Source organism: Panulirus ornatus, chromosome 2, assembly GCF_036320965.1.
Source record: "Panulirus ornatus isolate Po-2019 chromosome 2, ASM3632096v1, whole genome shotgun sequence".
In the NCBI taxonomy this organism is placed as follows: Eukaryota; Metazoa; Arthropoda; class Malacostraca; order Decapoda; family Palinuridae; genus Panulirus; species Panulirus ornatus.
The window spans coordinates 73631666-73655482 of NC_092225.1; the positions used below are offsets into that span (position 1 = coordinate 73631666).

At 38.2% G+C, this 23817-nt stretch overlaps 1 protein-coding gene across 1 annotated transcript in view; it reads left to right on the forward strand.

Annotated features, from left to right (window-relative positions):
* The window catches only part of LOC139752263 (diacylglycerol lipase-alpha-like), a gene marked incomplete at its 5' end in the record, with an annotated part of 607140 nt that overhangs the window by 451236 nt on the left and 132087 nt on the right, over window positions 1-23817 (forward strand). Inside the window, 3 exons of the mRNA XM_071668298.1 lie at window positions 4817-4969; window positions 16563-16785; window positions 19393-19470. Of these exons, the coding sequence (XP_071524399.1) occupies window positions 4817-4969; window positions 16563-16785; window positions 19393-19470 (454 nt within the window). The remainder of the gene's footprint in view (window positions 1-4816; window positions 4970-16562; window positions 16786-19392; window positions 19471-23817) is intronic.

A 23817-nucleotide genomic window follows, 5' to 3' on the forward strand; every position in this document is an offset into this window, starting at 1 on the left:
TTTTGGTCGAGGTGGTTTGCAAAGTGAGAGGGTCAGGGAGAATGGTTTGGTAAACAGAGAAGAGGTAGTGAAAGCTTTGCGGAAGATGAAAGCTGGCAAGGCGGCGGGTTTCGATGGTATTGCAATGAGATTCATTGAAAAGTAGGAGACTGTGTTGTTGACTGGTTGGTAAGGATATTCAATGTATGTATGGTTCATGGTGAAGTGCTTGAGGATTGGCAAAATGCATGTATAGTGCAACTGTACAAAGGCATAGGGGATAAAGGTGAGTGTTCAAATTACAGAGGTATAAGTTTGTTGAGTATTCTTGGAAAATTATATGGGAGGGTATTGGTTAAGATGGTAAAAGCATGTACAGAGCATCAGATTGGGGAAGAGCAGTGTGGTTTCAGAAGTGGTAGAGGATGTGTGGATCAGGTGTTTGCTTTGAAGAATATATGTGAGAAATACTTAGAAAAACAAATGGATTTGTATGTAGCATTCATGGATCTAGAGAAGGCATATGATAAGAGTTGATAGAGATGCTTTATGGAAGGTATTAAGAGTATATGGTGTGGAAGGTGAGTTCCTAGAAGCAGTGAAAAGTTTTTATCAAGGATGTAAGGCATGTGTACAAGTAGGAAGAGAGTAAAGTGATTGGTTCTCAGTGAATGTTGGTTTGCAGCAGGGGTGCGTGATGTTTCCATGGTTGTTTAATTTGTTTATGGATGGGCTTGTTAGGGAGGTAAATGCAAGAGTTTTGGAGAGATGGGCAAGTATGCAGTCTGTTGTGGATGAGAAGGCTTGGGAAGTGAGTCAATTGTTGTTCACTGATGATACAGTGCTGGTGGCTGATTCGTGTGAGAAACTGCAGAAGCTTGTGACTGAGTTTGGTTAAGTGCATGGAAGAAGAAAGCTGAGAGTATATGTGAATAAGAGCAAGGTTATTAGGTTCAGTAGGGTTGAGAGACAAGTTAATTGGGAGGTAAGTTCGAATGGAGAAAAACTGGAGGAAGTGAAGTGTTTTAGACATCTGGGAGTGTATTTAGCAGCGGATGGAACCATGGAAGCGGAAGTGAGTCACAGGGTGGGGGAGGGGAAGAAGGTTCTGGGAGCATTGAAGAATGTGTGGAATGCCAGAACGTTATCTCGGAGAGCAAAAATGGGTATGTTTGAAGGAATAGTGGTTCCAACAGTGTTATATGGTTGTGAGGCATGGGCCATATATAGGGTTGTGTGGAGGAGGGTGGATGTATTGGAAATGAGATGTTTGAGGACAGTATGTGGTATGAAGTGGTTTGATTTAGTAAGTAATGAAAGGGTAGAGAGCAGAATGTGGTTGAGAGAGCAGAAGAGGGTGTATTGTAATGGTTTGGACACATGGAGAGAATGAGTGAGGAAAGAATAACAAAGAGGATATATGTGTCAGAAGTGGAGGGAACGAGAAGTGGGAGACCAAATTGGAGGGGGAAGGATGGAGTGAAAAAGATTTTGAGCAATTGGGGCCTGAACATACAGGAGGGTGAAAGGCATGCAAGGAATAGAATGAATTAGAACGATGTGGTACACCAGAGTGGACATGCTGTCAATGGACTGAACCAGGGCATGTGAAGCATCTGGGGTAAACCATGGAAAGTTCTGTGGGGTCCTAGATGTGGAAAGGGAGCTGTGGTTTTGGTGCATTACACTTGACAGCTAGAGACTGAGTGTGAATGACTGTGGCCTCTGTTGTCTTTTCCTAGTGCTACCTTGCATGCATGTTGGGGGAGGGGGATGCTATTTCATGTGTGGCGGGGTGGCGGAGGGAATGGATGAAGACAGGAAGTATGAATATGAACATGTGTATATATGCATATATTTTTGTATGTATATGTATGTGTACGTTGAAATGTATATGTGCGTGTGTGGGCGTTTATGTATATATATGTGTATGTGGGTGGGTTGGGCCATTCTTACATCTGTTTCCTTGCGCTACCTTGCTGACACGGGAGACATTGACTAAGTATGATAATAAGATCAAGAAATTTTCATCTTTATATTATTATACTTAATCGCCGTCTCCCATGTCAGCGAGGTAGCACAAGGAAACAGACGAAAGACTCGCACAACCCACCCACACACACATTTATATACATGAATATCCACACACGCACATATACATACATACTTATACAGAACATATTCATACATGCTACCTTCATCCATTCCCGTCGCCTCCCAGCCACACATGAAATTGCACCTTCCCCCACCCCCACAAGGTAGCAATAGGAAAAGACAAAAAGGCCACATTCGCTCACACTCAATCTCTAGCTGTCATGTGTAATGCACCAAAACCACACCTCCCTTTCCATATCCAGGCCCTACAAAACTTTCCATGGTTTACCCCACATGCTTCACACACCCTGGTTCAATCCATTGACAGCATGTTGACCCCGGCAAACCACATTGTTCCATTTCACCCTATTTCTTGCACACCTTTCACCATCCTGTATGTTCAAGCCCCAATTGCTCAAAATTTTTTCACTCCATCCTTCCACCTCCAATTTGTTCTGCTTCTCCTTCTTCCCTCCAGCTCTGACACAAATACCCTCTTTGTCAATCTTTCCTCACTCATTCTCTTCATGTGTCCAAACTCTTTCAACACACCCTCTTCTGCTCTCAACCACATTGTTTACAATACCACACATCTCACATACCCTTTCATTACTTACTCGATCAAACCACCTCACACCACATATTGTCCTCAAACATTTCATTTCCAACACACCCACCTTCCTTTATACAACTCTATAGCCCATGCCTCACAACCATATAACGTTGTTGGAACCACTAATCCTTCAAACATACCTATTTTTGCTCTCCGAGATAATGTTCTTGCCTTCCACACATTTTTCAATTATCCCAAAACTTCTCCCATTCCCCCTCCCTGTGACACTTCCACTTCTATGGTTCCATCCACTGCTAAGTCCACTCCCAGATATCTAAAACACTTCACTTCCTCTAGTTTTTTTCCATTCAAAACTACCTCCCCAATTAACTTGTCCTCAACCCTACTGAACCTAATAACCTTGTTCTTATTCATATTTACTCTCAACATTCTCCTCTCACACACTTTGTGAACCTCAGTCACCAACCTCTGCAGTTTCTCACCCAAATCAGATACCAACGCTGTATCATTGGCGAACAACAACTGACTCACTTTCCCAGGCCCTCTCATCCACAACAGACTGCCCCTTTCTATTCACCATTCCCCTCATTAGCAAGGAAGCATCAAGAACAGAGGACTGAGCCTTTTAGAGGGAAAATCCTCACTTGGCCCTCTTCTCTGTAGAGAACTAAAAACTAGAGGGGAGGATTTTCAGCATTTAGATACACTTTCTAAAGATTCCTCCATGCATATCATAGCATGCTTGAAACTTTTTATAGATTGCTCTACATCACTGTTTGTTGTTGGATGGTATGGGGATGAGAAAGTGTTGAATACCAGTGACCTCCAAAATAGCTTTTAATTCCTTTGACCTAAACTCAGGGTTATTTTTAGAAACAAACCTCTCCAACAGTCCATGGATGAAAAAACCACCAATGTTTCTTGAAATTTTAGATTGTCCCTTAACAAAAAGCCAGTCAGTCCTTTGTCTTCTCTTTCATTACATACTATTATATTTTTTTTTTTTAGAAAGATTTTATTAGATCTTATCTTTTTATTAAAATCATCTCTGGTACTTCAGCAATAAATGGTTTGGATTCCCCAGTTCAACCATTTAACTTTAGGTATGTTTCATTTATTGCTAATCCATCAGCTGTGTAATTTCTGTTGATGCCCTTTATTGCTGCCTTCTGTTCATTATTTTTTTCTCTCTCATCCTTTAATCATCCTCCATCGATAATCATACCTCTAAGTACATTGCTTTTAGTAAGTTTCTTAGCCTACTTTAATACCTCCTGACTGCACATATCCATTTTGACAGTATCCTTTACTTTTTCTTGACTGTATTGTCATCTCTTCCATTTTCTGTGTTCCATTATTTCAGAAATCTGTTTTCCTATGTCTGTAGCCTCTATTAGTTTTTCTTATATATACTTTTTCCTTTGTTACCTAGTTTTCTTTTGATGGAATGTGGTCCTCCATTCCAAATAATATCAGCAACTTACCCCATGCTACACGGATTTTTAATCGTGATTTAGCTCACTCATCAGCTTAGACTTCAGGTGGTAATCCATCCGCACTCATGTCTCTGATTCTTTTTTTAACTCTTCATATTTGGTTTGATGTGTTAATCATGAATATTTTACACCTTATCAAACCCATCATCAGACACTCTATATCTTAACAGATTCGGATATCACAGAGTACATTGTCCTTTCTATAGCTTCACTTAGTGAATTACTACACCTCTCTGTTTCATTGTTCCCAAATCATTGTTCATCTGCACCAGTCACTACTCTTTGTTCCATTTCTTCAATCTTAGAATCATTGTTCCATGTTTCTTTTATCTGTTCTTTAACAGTTTCTGATTTCTCTGCAATACTATGTCTTAGTGATTTCCAAAGAACACCCAGTACATGTGCCATTCTCTCTGACCCATTATACTACATGTGTCCTCTTTCCTTGAGCTTTTTCTTTCTCATTTTCTTTATTTGCTTTGATTTGGTTATAATTTTCATTCTTGAGAGTCTTCCATTTCTAAATTTTTCCGTCCCTTTATTGAAATGTTCATGTTTTGTTATTATATTCTTCAGTTTAAACTGTTTGTCATTTGTATACTAAAGGGGAGGTTATAATGTCATTACTCACTGATTTTATAATTTGAAAAGGATGCCATCCACTTTCTCACAGAACACGATTCCTGCAGCTGTCATCCCCTGAGGGGAAGGAGGAATTTGAGAAGATCGTACACTATATGAGGTTTGCTCTGGCTATATATGGCTGGCCCATGTTTGTCATGACGAACTCCGCTCTTGAGGCCTGCAGGCTGTGTTCATTACTGAGGTAGGTAAAAACTGTCATTCATTTAGTATGCAGTACCCTGATGGGGCTTTTTTTACTCATATATAGTATGTATAGGAAGGTAAAGGGTCAACATTTAGGGCAATACTCCATAAACAGTACACTTTCTAGGATTACATTGCTGCAGTAGTTGTGTAACCATCTGTGTAGCTATCCAGGTAAGATTGTGCTCCATTTCTTCCATGGGATCCATGAAAGCAATTAAACTATCAAAAGACTATGTAAATGTAGGAAATTGCAGATAACCTGTCAAGTAGATTACTTTTAAGTATTGTGTGATGAAAAAGATGGCTACATGATTGCCATCCTATGTAGTTTATTTTGAAAGTACATTTCTTTTAGCAACATAATTATAGCTAATCTACTCAGAGACCTGTATGCATTACATGAAAATATACCGTATGCTTTGCTTTATATAATCATGTTATTATGTATCTTTATTATATTCCATCTGCATGGAATAGATCAAGTTCAGAGACTTATTATTGATGATTGTAGGCAGTATCCTTTCCTGGAGATTGTTGTATCTGGCAAAGGAATGAATATCCCCAGATAGCTTCTCAGCCCAGTAGTTCAACACTTTCAGCTGATGTTCACAATCAATAAGGGTCAGGGAGAATGGTTTTGTAAACAGAGAAGAGGTAGTGAATGCTTTGTGGAAGATGAAAACCGGCAAGGTGGCAGGTTTGGATGGTATTGCAGTGGAATTTATTAAAAAAGGGGGTGGCTGTGTTTTGACTGGTTGGTGAGGATATTCAGTGTATGCATGGCTTATGGTGAAGTGCCTGAGGATTGGCAGAATGCATGCATAGTGCCATTGTATAAAGGCAAAGGGGATAAAGGTGAGTGTTCAAATTATAGAGGTATAAGTTTGTTGAGTATTCCTGGGAAATCATATGGGAGGGTATTGACTGAGAGGGTGAAATCATGTACAGAGCATCAGACTGGGGAAGAACAGTGTGGTTTCAGAAGTGGTAGAGGATGTGTGGATCAGGTGTTTGCTTTGAAGAATGTATGTGAGAAATACTTAGAAAAACAAATGGATTTGTATGTAGCATTTATGGATCTGGAAAAGGCATATGATAGAGTTGATGGAGATGCTCTGTGGAAGGTATTAAGAGTATATGGTGTGGGACATAAGTTGCTGGAAGCAGTGAAAAGTTTTTATCGAGGATGTAAGGCATGTGTATGAGTAGGAAGAGAGGAAAGTGATCGGTTCCTAGTGAATGTCGGTTTGCGGCAGGGGTGTGTGATGTCTCTATGGTTGTTTAATTTGTTTATGGATGGGGTTGTTTGGGAGGTGAATGCAAAAGTTTTGAGAGAGGGGCAGGTATGCAATCTGTTGTGGATGAGAGGGCCTGGGAAGTAAGTCAGTTGTTGTTCGCTGATGATACAGCGCTGGTGGCTGATTCGGGTGAGAAACTGCAGAAGCTTGTAACTGAGTTTGGTGATGATGAGTAGCAATGCCAGTTAATGCCCTAATCATAGACTGAGCTGTTAAAGTGAAATTTATCCTTATCTCTAGGTAGTCTACTTGGGAAAGTTGTTCCCATCTAAAAGATTTAAGGGATTTGATGACCAGTCAAGAGTGGCTGAAAAATGTTCATTCCTTTTCAGTTTTACTACAATACTCCTCAACTTATACCTTATATTTCATAGTCCACCTCAGTCTTGGGTTAGGAATGGCCACTTCAGTCTTGGGTTAGGAATGGCCACTTCAGTCTTGGGTTAGGAATGTTATGTACAACCTCTGGAATTTGAATTTACAAATCAAAATTATCAGACAATTGGCAGCCTAAAACTGAAGGAGCACCAAGAGATAATCTTCCCCATATATTTCTCTTCTGAAGTCAAGACAAGATCACTCAATTTTAAGACTGGGGCTCTTCTAAAGCTTGGATATTCTATATTTCAGAGTCCTTTTTACAAACAAAACAAGAAATAATTGTACTACATGAGTGCCTTACAAGAAATATAAATCTCTTTGGGCATACTTGTGATAAGTTTCTCCAGTCTGTTTCATCGTTGTGCAGTTGTCTCCTTGGTGCAAACTAGTTGGGTTATCAAAGTTTTTATCTTGTTATAAGCAAAAGATGTTCTTTGGCATTTTAGTATCCCAGTGGTTCATCTTGAAACTCCCTTCTTGATACCCATTGGTTTTTAGAGAAGAGGTAGTGAAATACTTGCAATGTACGGATATAAAAATGTTTTCTTATGGCCATTGAAACCTCTGGTTGAATTGGTGGAGGTCCCCAGGGATGTTGAGGGGAACACCCTTTTTGTAGTCGAAAGTTTAGAACTTTTTCTGCAAGGAGCATCTCCATGGACTAACAGACTTGTTTTGTGGACCCAGTTCACCTGCATTGTATTGCATATCAGAACCCATGGTTCATGAAAGTAGCCTCCACTTTTTTGGTCCTTGTGAGGAGCCTTCCCCTGGTAGGTGATTAATAATATAGAGGTCTGTGGCATTCTTCTAACATATCTGTTAATGATATTTTGCCCCTGGAGGTTGGTGCATGTAGGACAGATTGACCTTTGTGTGACACACAATGTTTTTGCTTTTCATCTCCTCTTGCTTAGATTATTGTTTTTTTCCTTTTCTCAATGTTGGCATGCTTTCATGGCTCATGGGATGAACCAAACCTTGAGAGAAATAAAAGCTTTGGGGTATGAAAATCTTTCTTTTCCTTGGTTTATTATTCTCGCCCTTCCTTTCCCATTCTCTTGAAAAACTTTTCTGAGTGACCATGATTAGAATTTGTGTATGTTCTAAGAATTATGAAGCAATTTGTTAATGATAACTTGGGGATGATGGCACCATCAGTGAGTGGAGGTGTTGATTGGCTGGAGAGTGTTCAATTTTTTTTTTTATGTGAAAGCTCCCTTCTAGCAGAGGTGATTTGCTCCATAAAATTCGAAGCACATTTCAACTGACCTACGGTAAGTTTCATGTACTTCATTAATTTTTCTTGATTTTTTTCAAAAAATGGATTTTCTTGAAAATTTCAGGATAGATGCTTTTAGTTATGCTGAATACGAATCTGTTGTCAAAAAATGGATTTTCTTGAGAATTTCAGGATAGATGCTTTTTGGTATGCTGAAAACGAATCTGTAGTCACAACCTGAAAATTTGTGTAATTAGTCGAGTAAAATTATCAGCATACTAATTTTATTATAATTAATCTAAGGGGTGATTAAAGTCATTAATAATGCGAAATGCAGTCATTTGACTTGAAATACTTAATTAGCATGTAAAATAACATCTTTTTTTTTTTTTTTTATACTTTGTCGCTGTCTCCCGCGTTTGCGAGGTAGCGCAAGGAAACAGACGAAAGAAATGGCCCAACCCCCCCCATACACATGTACATACACACGTCCACACACGCAAATATACATACCTACACAGCTTTCCATGGTTTACCCCGGACGCTTCACATGCCTTGATTCAATCCACTGACAGCACGTCAACCCCTGTATACCACATCGCTCCAATTCACTCTATTCCTTGCCCTCCTTTCACCCTTCTGCATGTTCAGGCCCCGATCACACAAAATCCTTTTCACTCCATCTTTCCACCTCCAATTTGGTCTCCCTCTTCTCCTCGTTCCCTCCACCTCCGACACATATATCCTCTTGGTCAATCTTTCCTCACTCATTCTCTCCATGTGCCCAAACCATTTCAAAACACCCTCTTCTGCTCTCTCAACCACGCTCTTTTTATTTCCACACATCTCTCTTACCCTTACGTTACTTACTCGATCAAACCACCTCACACCACACATTGTCCTCAAACATCTCATTTCCAGCACATCCATCCTCCTGCGCACAACTCTATCCATAGCCCACGCCTCGCAACCATACAACATTGTTGGAACTACTATTCCTTCAAACATACCCATTTTTGCTTTCCGGGATAATGTTCTCGACTTCCACACATTTTTCAAGGCTCCCAAAATTTTCGCCCCCTCCCCCACCCTATGATCCACTTCCGCTTCCATGGTTCCATCCGCTGACAGATCCACTCCCAGATATCTAAAACACTTCACTTCCTCCAGTTTTTCTCCATTCAAACTCACCTCCCAATTGACTTGACCCTCAACCCTACTGTACCTAATAACCTTGCTCTTATTCACATTTACTCTTAACTTTCTTCTTCCACACACTTTACCAAACTCCGTCACCAGCTTCTGCAGTTTCTCACATGAATCCGCCACCAGCGCAAGGCTATAGCCTTGGATTTTTCTGGATTTTTTTCACAAAATGGATTTCCTTGAGAATTTCAGGATAGATGATTTTAGGTATGCTGAATTCGAATCTGTGGTCAAAACCCAAAAATTCGTATAATTGCATTTTCCTCAGATTTTCAACTTCTTCAAATTTTAATGAAAATCTGGGTTTAGATGTTATTTTACATGTTGATCATTTCGAGTCAAATGACTGCATTTCGCATTATTAATGCCTTTACCCCTTAGATTAATTACAATAATATTAATAAGCTAATCACTTGACTAATTACACGAATTTTTAGGTTTTGACCACATATTCGTATTCAGCATACCTCAAAGCATCTATCCTTAAATTCTCAAGAAAATCCATTTTTTGAAAAAAAAAATCAAGAAAAATAGAGCCTTGCATTTTGCTGAGATTTTCAACTTCTTCAGATTTTAATGAAAATGTGGGTATAGATGTTATTTTACATGCTGATTACGTATTTCGAGTCAAATGACTGCATTTCACATTATTAATGCCTTTAATTACCCCTTAGATTAATTATAATAAAATTAGTATGCTGGTTACTCTACTAATTTTTTGGGTTTTGACCACAGATTCATTTTCAGGATACCTAAAAGCATCTATCCTGAAATTCTCAAGAAAATCAATTTTTTTGAAAAAAATCAAGAAAAATCCAAGGCTGTATATAGTATAGCCTTGCATTTTGCTCAGATTTTAAACTTCTTGAGATTTTAATGAAGATCTGGGTATACATGTTATTTCACATGCTGATTAAGTATTTCGTGTCAAATTACTGCATTTCACATTATTAATGCCTTTAATTACCCCTTAGAATAATTATAATACAATTAATATGCTAATGGGTTTTGACCACAGATTCATATTCCGCATACCTAAAAGCATCTATCCTGAAATTCTCAAGAAAATCCATTATTTGAAAAAGAATCAAGAAAAATCCAAGGCTGTATCCTTGCATTTTCCTCAGATTTTCAAATTCTTAAGATTTTAATGAAAATTGGGTTATAGATGTTGTTAGAAGCAGTGAAAAGTTTTTATTGAGGATGTAAGGCATGTGTACGTGTAGGAAGAGAGGAAAGTGATTGGTTCTCAGTGGATGTAGGTTTGCGGCAGGGGTGTGTGATGTCTCCATGGTTGTTTAATTAGTTTATGGATGGGGTTGTTTGGGAGGTGAATGCAAGAGTTTTGGAAAGAGGGGAGGAGAGAGCTTGGGAAGTGAGTCAGTTGTTGTTCGCTGATGATACTGCGCTGGTGGCTGATTCATGTGAGAAACTGCAGAAGCTGGTGACTGAGTTTGGTAAAGTGTGTGAAAGAAGAAAGTTAAGAGTAAATGTGAATAAGAGCAAGGTTATTAGGTACAGTAGGGTTGAGGGTCAAGTCAATTGGGAGGTAAGTTTGAATGGAGAAAGACTGGAGGAAGTAAAGTGTTTTAGATATCTGGGAGTGGATCTGGCAGCGGATGGAACCATGGAAGCGGAAGTGGACCTTAGGGTGGGGGAGAGGGCGAAAATTCTGGGAGCCTTGAAGAATGTGTGGAAGTCGAGAACATTATCTCGGAAAGCAAAAATGGGTATGTTTGAAGGAATAGTGGTTCCAACAGTGTTGTATGGTTGCGAGGCATGGGCTATGGATAGAGTTGTGCGCAGGAGGATGGATGTGCTGGAAATGAGATGTTTGAGGACAATGTGTGGTATGAGGTGGTTTGATCGAGTAAGTAACGTAAGGGTAAGAGAGATGTGTGGAAATAAAAAGAGCGTGGTTGAGAGAGCAGAAGAGGGTGTTTTGAAATGGTTTGGGCACATGGAGAGAATGAGTGAGGAAAGATTGACCAAGAGGATATATGTGTCGGAGGTGGAGGGAACGAGGAGAAGTGGGAGACCAAATTGGAGGTGGAAAGATGGAGTGAAAAAGATTTTGTGTGATCGGGGCCTGAACATGCAGGAGGGTGAAAGGAGGGCAAGGAATAGAGTGAATTGGTTCGATGTGGTATTCCGGGGTTGACGTGCTGTCAGTGGATTGAATCAGGGCATGTGAAGCGTCTGGAGTAAACCATGGAAAGCTGTGTAGGTATGTATATTTGCGTGTGTGGACGTATGTATATACATGTGTATGGGGGTGGGTTGGGCCATTTCTTTCGTCTGTTTCCTTGCGCTACCTCGCAAACACAGCGACAAAGCAAAAAAAAAAAAAAAGATGTTATTTAACATCCTGATTAATTATTTTGAGTCAGATGACTGCATTTCGCATTATTAATGCCTTTGATTATCCCTTAGATTAATTATTATAATTTGCATATGCTAATTACTCAACTAATTTCATGAATTTTTAGATTTTGACCATAGATTCGTATTCAGCATACCAAAAAGCATCTATCCTGAAATTCTCAAGAAAATCCATTTGTTGAAACAAATCAAGAAAATCCAAGGCTTTAGCCTTGCATTTTGCTCAGATTTTCAACTTCTTCAGATTTTAATGAAAATCTGGGTATAGATGTTATTTTACATGCTTATTAAGTATTTTGAGTCAAATGATTGCATTTTGCATTAATATTGTGTTTAATTACCCATTAGATTAATTATAAAATTTTATGCTAATTACTTGACTGATTACATGAATTTTTGGGTTCTGACCACAGATTTGTATTCAGCATACCTAAAAGCATCTATCCTGAAATTTTCAAGAAAATCAGCATTTTGCTCAGATTTTCAACTTCTTCAGATTTTAATGAAAATCTGGGTATAGATGTTATTTTACCTTCTGATTACTATGCTAAATACTCGACTAATTACACGAATTTTTGGGTTTTGACCACAGATTCGTATTCAGCATACCAAGAAGCATCTATTCTGAAATTTTCAAGAAAATCCATTTTTTGAAAGAAATTCATGAAAAATCCAAGTCCTTGCATTTTCCTCAGATTTTCACCTTCTTTAGATTTTAATGAAAATCGGATTGTAGATGTTATTTTACATGCTGGTTAAGTATTTTGAGTCAAATGACTGCATTTTGCATTATTAATGCCTTTAATTACCCCTTAGATTAATTATTATATTGATATGCTAATTACTTGACTAATTTCATGAATTTTTAGGTTTTGACCACAGATTCGTATTCAGCATACCTAAAAGAATATATCTTGAAATTCTCAAGAAAATCCAATTTTTAAAATAATCAAGAAAAATCCAAGATTTTAATGATAATGTGGGTATAGATGTTATTTTACATGCTGGTAAAGTATTTTGAGTCAAATGACTGCATTTTGCCGGATTAATGCCTTTAATTACCCATTAGATTAATTATGATAATATTAGTGTGCTAATTACTGTACTAATTACACAAATTTTCGGGTTTTGACCACAGATTCGTATTTAGCATACCTAAAAGCATCTATCCTGAAATTTTCAAGAAAATCCATTTTTTTGAAAAAATAAAGAAAAATCCCAGACCTTGCATTTTCCTCATATTTTCAACTTCTTCAGATTTTAATGAAAAACGATTTATTGATGTTATTTTACATGCTGATTAAGTATTTCGAGCCAAATGACAGCATTTCACATTATTAATGCCTTTAATTACCCCTTAGATTAATTATGATAAAATTAGTATGTTAATTACTCTACTAATTACACAAATTTGTAGGTTTTGGCCACAGATTGGTATTCTGAATACCTAAAAGCATGTATCCTGAAATTCTCAAAAAAATCCATTTTTTGAAAAAAATCAAGAAAAATTCAAGGCCTTGCATTTTGCTCAGATTTTCACCTTCTTCAGATTATGATGAAAATCTGGGTATAGGTATCATTTTACATGCTGATTAAGTATTTCAAGTCAAATGACTGCATTTCGCATTATTAATGCCTTTAATTACCCTTTAGATTAATTATATTGATATGCTAATTACTCGACTAATTTCACGAACTTTTAGGTTTTGACCACAGATTCATATTCAGCATACCTAAACGCATCTATCCTGAAATTTTCAAGAAATTCCATTTTTGAAAAAAATCAAGAAAAATCCAAGGCATTCATTCCATTGTATTTTGCTCAGATTTTCAACTTCATATTTTAATGAAAATCCGGGTATAAATGTTATTTTACAGACAGTATGAATTATGTACATGTGTATATATGTATATGTCTGTGTGTGTATGTATATGTGTACATTGAGATGTATAGATATGTATATTTGCGTGTGTGGACATGTATGTATATACATGTGTATGTGGGTGGGTTGGGCCATTCTTTCGTCTGTTTCCTTGCACTACCTCGCTAACGCGGGACACAGCGACAAAGCAAAAAAAAAAAAATGCTGATTAAGTATTTTGAGTCAAATGACTGCATTTCGTATTTTGAAGCCTTTGATTACCCCATAGATTGATTATAATAATATTAATATGCTAATTACTTCACAAATTAAACGAATTTTTTGGTTTTGACCACAGATTCGTATTCAGCATACCTAAAAGCATCTGTCCTGAAATTTTCAAGAAATTCCATTTTTTGAAAAAAAATCAAGAAAAATCCCAGGCCTAGCATTTTTCTCAGATTTTCAACTTCTTCAGATTTTAATGAAAATCTGGGTATAGATGTTGTTTTACATGTTGATTAAGTATTCCGAGTCAAATAAATGCATTTCGCATTATTAATGCCTTTGATTACCCCTTAGATTAATTATGATGAAATCAGTATGCTAAATACTCGACTAATTACACAAATTTTTGGGTTTGACCACATTCGTATTCAGCATACGTAAAAGCAGGTATCCCGAAACTCTCAAGAAAATCCATTTTTTGAAAAAAATCAAGAAAAATCCAAGGCCTTGCATTTTCCTCAGATTTTCAGCTTCTTCAGATTTTAATGAAAATCTGGGTATAGATGTTATTTTACATGCTGATTAAGTATTTCGAGTCAAATGACTGCATTTCACATTATTAATGCCATTAATTACCCCTTAGATTAATTATATTGACATGCTGATTACTCAACTAATGAACTTTTAGGTTTTGACCACAGATTTGTCTTCAGCATACCTAAAAGCATCTATCCTGAAATTCTCAAGAGAATCCATTTTTTGAAAAAAAATCTGGAAAAATCCAAGGCATTGCATTGCATTTTGCTCAGATTTTCAACTTCTTCAGACTTTAATGAAAATCTGGGTATAGATGTTATTTGACATGCTGATTAAGAATTTCGAGTCAAATGACTGCAATTCGTATTTTGAAGCCTTTAATTACCCCATAGATTAATGATAGTATTAATATGCTAATTACTCCACTAATTACACGAATTTTGTGGTTTTGACCACAGATTCATATTCAGCATACCTAAAAGCGTCTATCCTCAAATTTTCAAGAAATTCCATTTTTTTAAAAAAAATCAAGAAAAATCCCAGGCCTAGCATTTTTCTCAGATTTTCAACTTCTTCAGATTTTAATGAAAATCTGGGTATAGATGTTATTTTACATGCTGATTAAGTATTTTGAGTCAAATGACTGCATTTCACATTATTAATGCCTTTGATTACCCCTTAGATTAATTATGAAATCAATATGCTAAATACTAGACAAATTACACAAATTTTTGGGTTTTGACTACAGATTTGTATTCAGCATACGTAAAAGCATGTATCCTGAAACTCTCAAGAAAATCCATTTTTTGAAAATTATCAAGAAAAATCCAAGGCCTTGCATTTTCCTCATTTTTTCAACTTCTTCAGATTGTAATGAAAATGGGTTATAGATGTTATTTCACATGCTGATTAAGTATTTTGAGTCAAATGACTGCATTTTGCATTATTGATGTCTTTGGTTGATTACAGTAATATTGATATGCTGATTACTCAACTAATTACATGAATTTTTAGGTTTTGACCACAGATTTGTATTCAGCATACCTAAAAGCATCTATCCTGAAATTCTCACGAAAATCCATTTTTTCTTCTTCAGATTTTAATGAAAATCTGGGTATTGATGTTATTTTACATGCTGATCAAGTATTTCTAGTCAGATGACTGCATTTTGCATTTTGCTTCGATATAATTTAGTTTTAAAACAATAGTACATGAAAATGCAGAGATAATCAAAACTTGTCTTGGTCTAGCAAGGTTGAACTTAGGACTTAAAGGTTATAGAGTAAATGTGAGGCAGATTCTTATAGGATGCTGATTAGATCATTTAGGTATGTCTCTGAAAATATTATTAAAAGAATTTTCTAGGCAATTTTTATTTTCTTTTGTAAAAAGACATATCAAATTGAGATCAGCTATACTTCTTCCTTCACCAGAGCTGGTGTTAGATTGTCAGATAGTTTAGGGGAATCAAAGCACTAATGATGAGTGTATTACTCATTGGCTCTTAAGCAATAGCCAGTGTGATCCTGATTGAGATTAGCTTTTACTTATTCATTCACCAGATCTGATGTTTTATATCAGATAATTTCGGAGGACCAAAGCAATAGTGACTGATGTGCTGCATCACCTTGCTTGTCAACTCATAATCAACAGTTGCTGTGATCCTGTCAGCTAAATAACAGAGAATTCAGCTTTAGATCTTTATGAACATCCTACTGTTGAGTGAATTTTGTGCTAATATTAGAAAATTATTGCAGTTATTTGGTACCCTCACAGACCTTGAAATTAAGTCTTATCTTGAGGAAACACATTAAGCATTTGCTGGAATAGAGTAAGAATTGCAGAAAAAAAGAAGTAAGAATGGAGAGAAAGCCAGTCCCATCTTTTCTCACATGCAGGTGATTTTACAGGCACGCAGTATCAACAAGTAAAATGCATGTTAAGCATCACTGCATTTATGTATATTACTGGGGGAATGGCTTTTACAGGCATTCAGTATCAACAAGTAAAATGTCTGCGAAGTATCAACATATTTACATATATTACTTGGTGAATTTCAGTATTTGAGAATGGAAGGCTTATGTTATACACTGTTACATATCTAAAGTTGGGTTTGATGTTATGAGAAGAATCTGTTGATGCATCTTGAAAAACAGTGACACTGCTTATGTAGTTAAGATTGTCATGGAGATGCATTTGGTACTTTTAGAAAAGATGTCAAAATTTTTGAGATACAGCAATGCCTTAAGTTATACTAAGTTTGTTGAATGCCATATGAAGGAGACTGACAATTCTGATTGGTGTCTGGTATGTTAAGAGGTCATATTTTCATGGGAATATGTTTGTACTGTGACTGAATTATTTCTTAAATACAAACTTTCACCTTTCTTCAAATCATATCAAGTTATTACTCCCTTCCTCATCGTGTTTCTATTAGTCATCATCCTACCTTTGACCAATATCTCATTACAGATGCTGGCAGTGCTGTTCTTCTAGTCAGGGGATGCCAGAGGTGATAGAGGACAACTGTTGTGGGTGCAATGTGGCTGCTTTCATGAGGATGGCACCTTCTGAGGGGTTAGACCTGGTCTATGTCACTTACCACGTTGATGTTGGAGAGACACCCTTCTTTGTGGCTCTGGACCACCATCGACGCACCATAGTCATTAGCATCCGCGGCACTTTGTCTATGAAGGTTAGGGTCATCAACAAGAATTATTGTACCTATTATATTTTTCTTTGAAGAGCTTAGTTTTACCTTCTTGCTTTGCATTTTCATAGATTCTTGCTATTCCTCTTTGACAAAATTAGACTTGTTTTCTGCACTTATGAGAGCTTCAAAGGCACATGATTGTCTGTCTTGTGAAGTTAGATACCTGTACTGAGACATAGAAAGCTTTAGAGAAATATCAGCTCTGTCTAAGAGAGTCATCTCTGACCTACCTAAGCTGTGGTCCCCAGAAATTAACATCATGTAATCATTATATATATGTTGCTGTGAAGGCATATCCTAGCCTTGTCAACTTCAGGAGGAGATTAAGGAGATGACACAGGTAAACATCTTTATTCTTCTAAAGCTAGGGTTGAAGTGTGCAAGTCAAGAGTATTGGGTCACTGTAGAAATCATATGTTGCTGGCTCAAGGGGCACAGGCACTTCATTTGAAATACAACTATGGCACAATTATTAGAACCTAATTCATATCATACGTACATAATAAATACATGATGATGACACATAACACTTCTCTTTTTGTGAATTTAAGGGGTTGCATTTTTCTTTAACCTTTTGAAACAATACAGTAAAACCTATTTTTCTATTTATTATACTTTGTCGCTGTCTTCTGCGTTTGCGAGGTAGCGCAAGGAAACAGACGAAAGAATGGCCCAACCCACCAACATACACATTTATATACATACATGTCCACACACGCAAATATACATACCTATACATCTCAGCATATACATATATATATACACACGCAGACATATATATACACATGTACATAATTCATACAGTCTGCCCATATTCATTCCCATCGCCACCCCGCCACATATGAAATGACAGAGCAAAAATGGGTATGCTTGGAGGAATAGTGGTTCCAACAATGTTACATGGCTGTGAGGCATGGGTTATAAATAGGGTTGTATGGAGGAGGGTAAATGTGTTGGAAATTGAATGTTTAAGGACAATATGTGGTGTAAGGTGGTTTGATCAAGTAAGTAATGAAAGGGTAAAAGAGTTGTGTGGTAATAAAAAGAGTGTGGTTGAGACAGCAGAAGAGTGTGTGTTTAAGTAGTTTGGACACATGAAAAGAACGAGTTGGAGGAAAAAAGTAGAAGCAGGAAGCCAAATTGGAGATGGAAGGATGGAGTGAAAAAGATTTTGAGAGATCGGGGTCTGAACATACAGGAGGGTGAAAGACTTGCAAGAAATAGAGTGAATTGGAATGATGTGGTATACTGGGTTGGATGTGCTGTCAGTGGATTGAACCAGGGCATGTGAAGCGACTGAGATAAACCATGGAAAGGTCTGTGGGGCCTGGATGTGGAAAGGGAGCTGTGGTTTTGGTGCATTACACATATCACCTAGAGACTGTGTGGGAACAAATGTGGCCTTTTTTTTTTCTATTCCTGGCGCTGCCTCACTGGAGGGGGGGGGGATGCTATTTCGTGTGTGGCGGGATGGTGATAGGAATGGATAAAGGCAGCAAGTATGGATATGTACATGTGCTCTTCCCCAGTCCGGTGCTTTGTACATGCCTTCATCCTCTTAATCATTTCTCTCCCATACAGTTTCCTAGGAATACTCGACAAACTTATGTCTCTGTAATTTGAGCACTCATCTTTATCCCCTTTGCCTTTGTACAATGGCACTGTGCACACAGTCCACCAATCTTCAGGCACTTCACCATGATCCATGCATACATTGAATATCCTTACCAATGAATCAACAACACAGTCACCACCTTTCTTAATAAATTCTACTGCAAATGGTGAAGTTCTAATAAATTTCTATGCTGAAGGAGCTGTTTTCTCTGTAAATGCCTGTTTTGAACATTATTCACAGATACACGTAGAGATGAGGTTGGGAAGAGATCAAGCTAAAGGCATTGATAGAGTATGAGATTGAAAATGAAAGACTAAGGAAGGAAGCGTTGGATGTAAAGGTAATAAACAAACATTGTTGAACTTGGTAATGACAGAAATGAGAATTAGGACATGTTGGATAAATGTATCTGGGCAGGGAGGGTTAGAAATAAATGGATGAGGTTATTGATGGAGATACAGAAAGAACAAAAAATGAGGCTGAAGTACCAGAAAAAGGTAGAGAGGAAAATGACAGAATGGAAACAGAGATGAGAATGAATATAGGGTGTGTGATACTTATTCAAAGGGAGCAAAGAAGGCAGCAGAGGGTGTGTTTAGCAAAGAAGTCAAAAAGACAGGAGAGACAGGCTTTTTTACAAAATAAAGTAGGTTTATGATGCTGTTCTCCCATTAAACTTAATATGATTTTTTCTAGATGGTAAGGTATCTTTACTACATTCATCCATTGCCATGTGAGTTCCATCATCACATTTATCATTACCAACAAGTATAATTTCCCTTACTCTAAACCATTATAGAATGGCATAAATCCTTTTCACAGTTGGTATGCAGTATATAGAATTTTCTTTATGATTTAAGAGTTTTCATATTTGTAACACTCCATTGTGATAGCCTACATATGTAATAAGCATAAATGTGACCTTTGTTTCCTCTGTAACATGATAACCTTAGTTATGCCTGCCTGACCCACAGGATGTGATCACTGACCTGAATGCTGAGAGTGAACCACTACCCATGGACACTATCAAGGAGGACTGGCTTGGACACAAGGTTTGAATTACTTGCTTTCATAGTTATTGTTATATCTTACCTTTTTTCAGTTCAGTGAATTTGCATTTGGGAATATTAAGGTAGTAGGTGGAAGGGAGCTAAAGACCAAGGAGTTATATTTCCAGTACTACATGCCTGAGTATCAGGAAAATTAGTGACACCTGCATAGTGAGCAAGCACTTCATTGGTAGTCTAGTTGCACTCCTATGAACCAGATAGTTGTCTTTTCTTTCTGCTTCACCCACATGTGGAATACTGGCATTTTGTCCACAAACATACAGTCTCTCCTTGTCGTACATAACACTTAACAACACTTCACTCACACTAGTCATTCTTCATAACTCTAGATTTTCCAGTAGAGCAATATATCCTAGCCCTATTCATATTCATACTTGCTGCCTTCATCCAATCCAGTCGCCACCCCACCATACATGAAGTAGCAAATAGGTATAATAAAAAAAGAATATGTATATGTATTGTGGGAGTATGTGATAGAGTGTAAGAAAGTAAATTCTCGATTAATATGGGTAAAACTGAAAGTTGATGGAGAGAGGTGGGTGATTATTGGTGCATATGCACCTGGGCATGAGAGGAAAGATCAAGAGAGGCAAGTGTTTTGGGAGCAGCTGAATGAGTGTGTTAGTGGTTTTGATGCACGAGACCGGGTCATATTGATGGGTGATTTGAATGCGAAGGTGAGTAATGTGGCAGTTGAGGGAATAATTGGTATACATGGGGTGTTCAGTGTTGTAAATGGAAATGGTGAAGAGCTTGTAGATTTATGTGCTGAAAAAGGACTGATGATTGGGAATACCTGGTTTAAAAAGCGAGATATACATAAGTATACTTATGTAAGTAGGAGAGATGGCCAGAGAGCGTTATTGGATTACGTGTTAATTGACAGGCGTGCGAAAGAGAGACTTTTGGATGTTAATGTGCTGAGAGGTGCAACTGGAGGGATGTCTGATCATTATCTTGTGGAGGCTAAGGTGAAGATTTGTATGGGTTTTCAGAAAAGAAGAGTGAATGTTGGGGTGAAGAGGGTGGTGAGAGTAAGTGAGCTTGAGAAGGAGACCTGTGTGAGGAAGTACCAGGAGAGACTGAGTACAGAATGGAAAAAGGTGAGAACAATGGAAGTAAGGGGAGTGGGGGAGGAATGGGATGTATTTAGGGAATCAGTGATGGATTGCGCAAAAGATGCTTGTGGGATGAGAAGAGTGGGAGGTGGGTTGATTAGAAAGGGTAGTGAGTGGTGGGATGAAGAAGTAAGAGTATTAGTGAAAGAGAAGAGAGAGGCATTTGGACGATTTTTGCAGGGAAAAAATGCAATTGAGTGGGAGATGTATAAAAGAAAGAGACAGGAGGTCAAGAGAAAGGTACAAGAGGTGAAAAAAAGGGCAAATGAGAGTTGGGGTGAGAGAGTATCATTAAATTTTAGGGAGAATAAAAAGATGTTTTGGAAGGAGGTAAATAAAGTGCGTAAGACAAGGGAGCAAATGGGAACTTCAGTGAAGGGCGCAAATGGGGAGGTGATAACAAGTAGTGATGTGAGAAGGAGATGGAGTGAGTATTTTGAAGGTTTGTTGAATGTGTTTGATGATAGAGTGGCAGATATAGGGTGTTTTGGTCGAGGTAGTGTGCAAAGTGAGAGGGTTAGGGAAAATGATTTGGTAAACAGAGAAGAGGTAGTGAAAGCTTTGCGGAAGATGAAAGCCGGCAAGGCAGCAGCTTTGGATGGTATTGCAGTGGAATTTATTAAAAAAGGGGGTGACTGTATTGTTGACTGGTTGGTAAGGTTATTTAATGTATGTATGACTCATGGTGAGGTGCCTGAGGATTAGCGGAATGCGTGCATAGTGCCATTGTACAAAGGCAAAGGGGATAGGAGTGAGTGCTCAAATTACAGAGGTATAAGTTTGTTGAGTATTCCTGGTAAATTATATGGGAGGGTATTGATTGAGAGGGTGAAGGCATGTACAGAGCATCAGATTGGGGAAGAGCAGTGTGGTTTCAGAAGTGGTAGAGGATGTGTGGATCAGGTGTTTGCTTTGAAGAATGTATGTGATAAATACTTAGAAAAGCAAATGGATTTGTATGTAGCATTTATGGATCTGGAGAAGGCATATGATAGAGTTGATAGAGATGCTCTGTGGAAGGTATTAAGAATATATGGTGTGGGAGGAAAGTTGTTAGAAGCAGTGAAAAGTTTTTATCGAGGATGTAAGGCATATGTACGTGTAGGAAGAGAGGAAAGTGATTGGTTCTCAGTGAATGTAGGTTTGCGGCAGGGGTGTGTGATGTCTCCATGGTTGTTAAATTTGTTTATGGATGGGGTTGTTAGGGAGGTAAATGCAAGAGTTTTGGAAAGAGGGGCAAGTATGAAGTCTGTTGGGGATGAGAGAGCTTGGGAAGTGAGTCAGTTGTTGTTCGCTGATGATACAGTGCTGGTGGCTGATTCATGTGAGAAACTGCAGAAGCTGGTGACTGAGTTTGGTAAAGTATGTGGAAGAAGAAAGTTAAGAGTAAATGTGAATAAGAGCAAGGTTATTAGGTACAGTAGGGTTGAGGGTCAAGTCAATTGGGAGGTGAGTTTGAATGGAGAAAAACTGGAGGAAGTGAAGTGTTTTAGATATCTGGGAGTGGATCTGGCAGCGGATGGAACCATGGAAGCGGAAGTGGATCATAGGGTGGGGGAGGGGGCGAAAATTCTGGGGGCCTTGAAGAATGTGTGGAAGTCGAGAACATTATCTCGGAAAGCAAAAATGGGTATGTTTGAAGGAATAGTAGTTCCAACAATGTTGTATGGTTGCGAGGCGTGGGCTATGGATAGAGTTGTGCGCAGGAGGATGGATGTGCTGGAAATGAGATGTTTGAGGACAATGTGTGGTGTGAGGTGGTTTGATCGAGTGAGTAACGTAAGGGTAAGAGAGATGTGTGGAAATAAAAAGAGCGTGGTTGAGAGAGCAGAAGAGGGTGTTTTGAAGTGGTTTGGGCACATGGAGAGGATGAGTGAGGAAAGATTGACCAAGAGGATATATGTGTCGGAGGTGGAGGGAGCAAGGAGAAGAGGGAGACCAAATTGGAGGTGGAAAGATGGAGTGAAAAAGATTTTGTGTGATCGGGGCCTGAACATGCAGGAGGGTGAAAGGAGGGCAAGGAATAGAGTGAATTGGAGCGATGTGGTATACCGGGGTTGACGTGCTGTCAGTGGATTGAATCAAGGCATGTGAAGCGTCTGGGGTAAACCATGGAAAGCTGTGTAGGTATGTATATTTGCGTGTGTGGACGTATGTATATACATGTGTATGGGGGTGGGTTGGGCCACTTCTTTCGTCTGTTTCCTTGCGCTACCTCGCAAACGCGGGAGACAGCGACAAAGTATAAAAGAAAAAAAAAAAAATATATATATATATATATATATATTTATTTTATTTATTTTACTTTGACGCTGTCTCCCGCATTAGCGAGGTAGCGCAAGGAAACAGAGAAAAGAATGGCCCAACCCACCCACATACACATGTATATACATACACATCCACACACACAAATATACATACCTATACATCTCTACGTATATATATATATACACACACAGACATATACATATATACACATGTATATAATTCATACTGTCTGCCTTTATTCATTTCCATCGCCCCCTCGCCACACATTAGATAACAACCCCCTCCCCCCGCATGTGCATGAGATAGCACTATATATATATATATATATATATATATATATATATATATATATATATATATATGTATATATATATATATATATATATATTTTTTTTTTTGCTTTGTCGCCGTCTCCCGCATCTGCGAGGTAGCGCAAGGAAACACACAAAAGAAATGGCCCAACCCACCCCCATACACATGTATATACATACGTCCACACACGCAAATATACATACCTACACAGCTTTCCATGGTTTACCCCAGACGCTTCACATGCCCTGATTCAATCCACTGACAGCACATCAACCCCGGTATACCACATCGATCCAATTCACTCTATTCCTTGCCCTCCTTTCACCCTCCTGCATGTTCAGGCCCCGATCACACAAAATCTTTTTCACTCCATCTTTCCACCTCCAATTTGGTCTCCCACTTCTCCTCGTTCCCTCCATCTCCGACACATATATCCTCTTTGTCAATCTTTCCTCACTCATTCTCTCCATGTGCCCAAACCATTTCAAAACACCCTCTTCTGCTCTCTCAACCACGCTCTTTTTATTTCCACACATCTCTCTTACCCTTACGTTACTTACTCGATCAAACCACCTCACAACACACATTGTCCTCAAACATCTCATTTCCAGCACATCCATCCTCCTGCGCA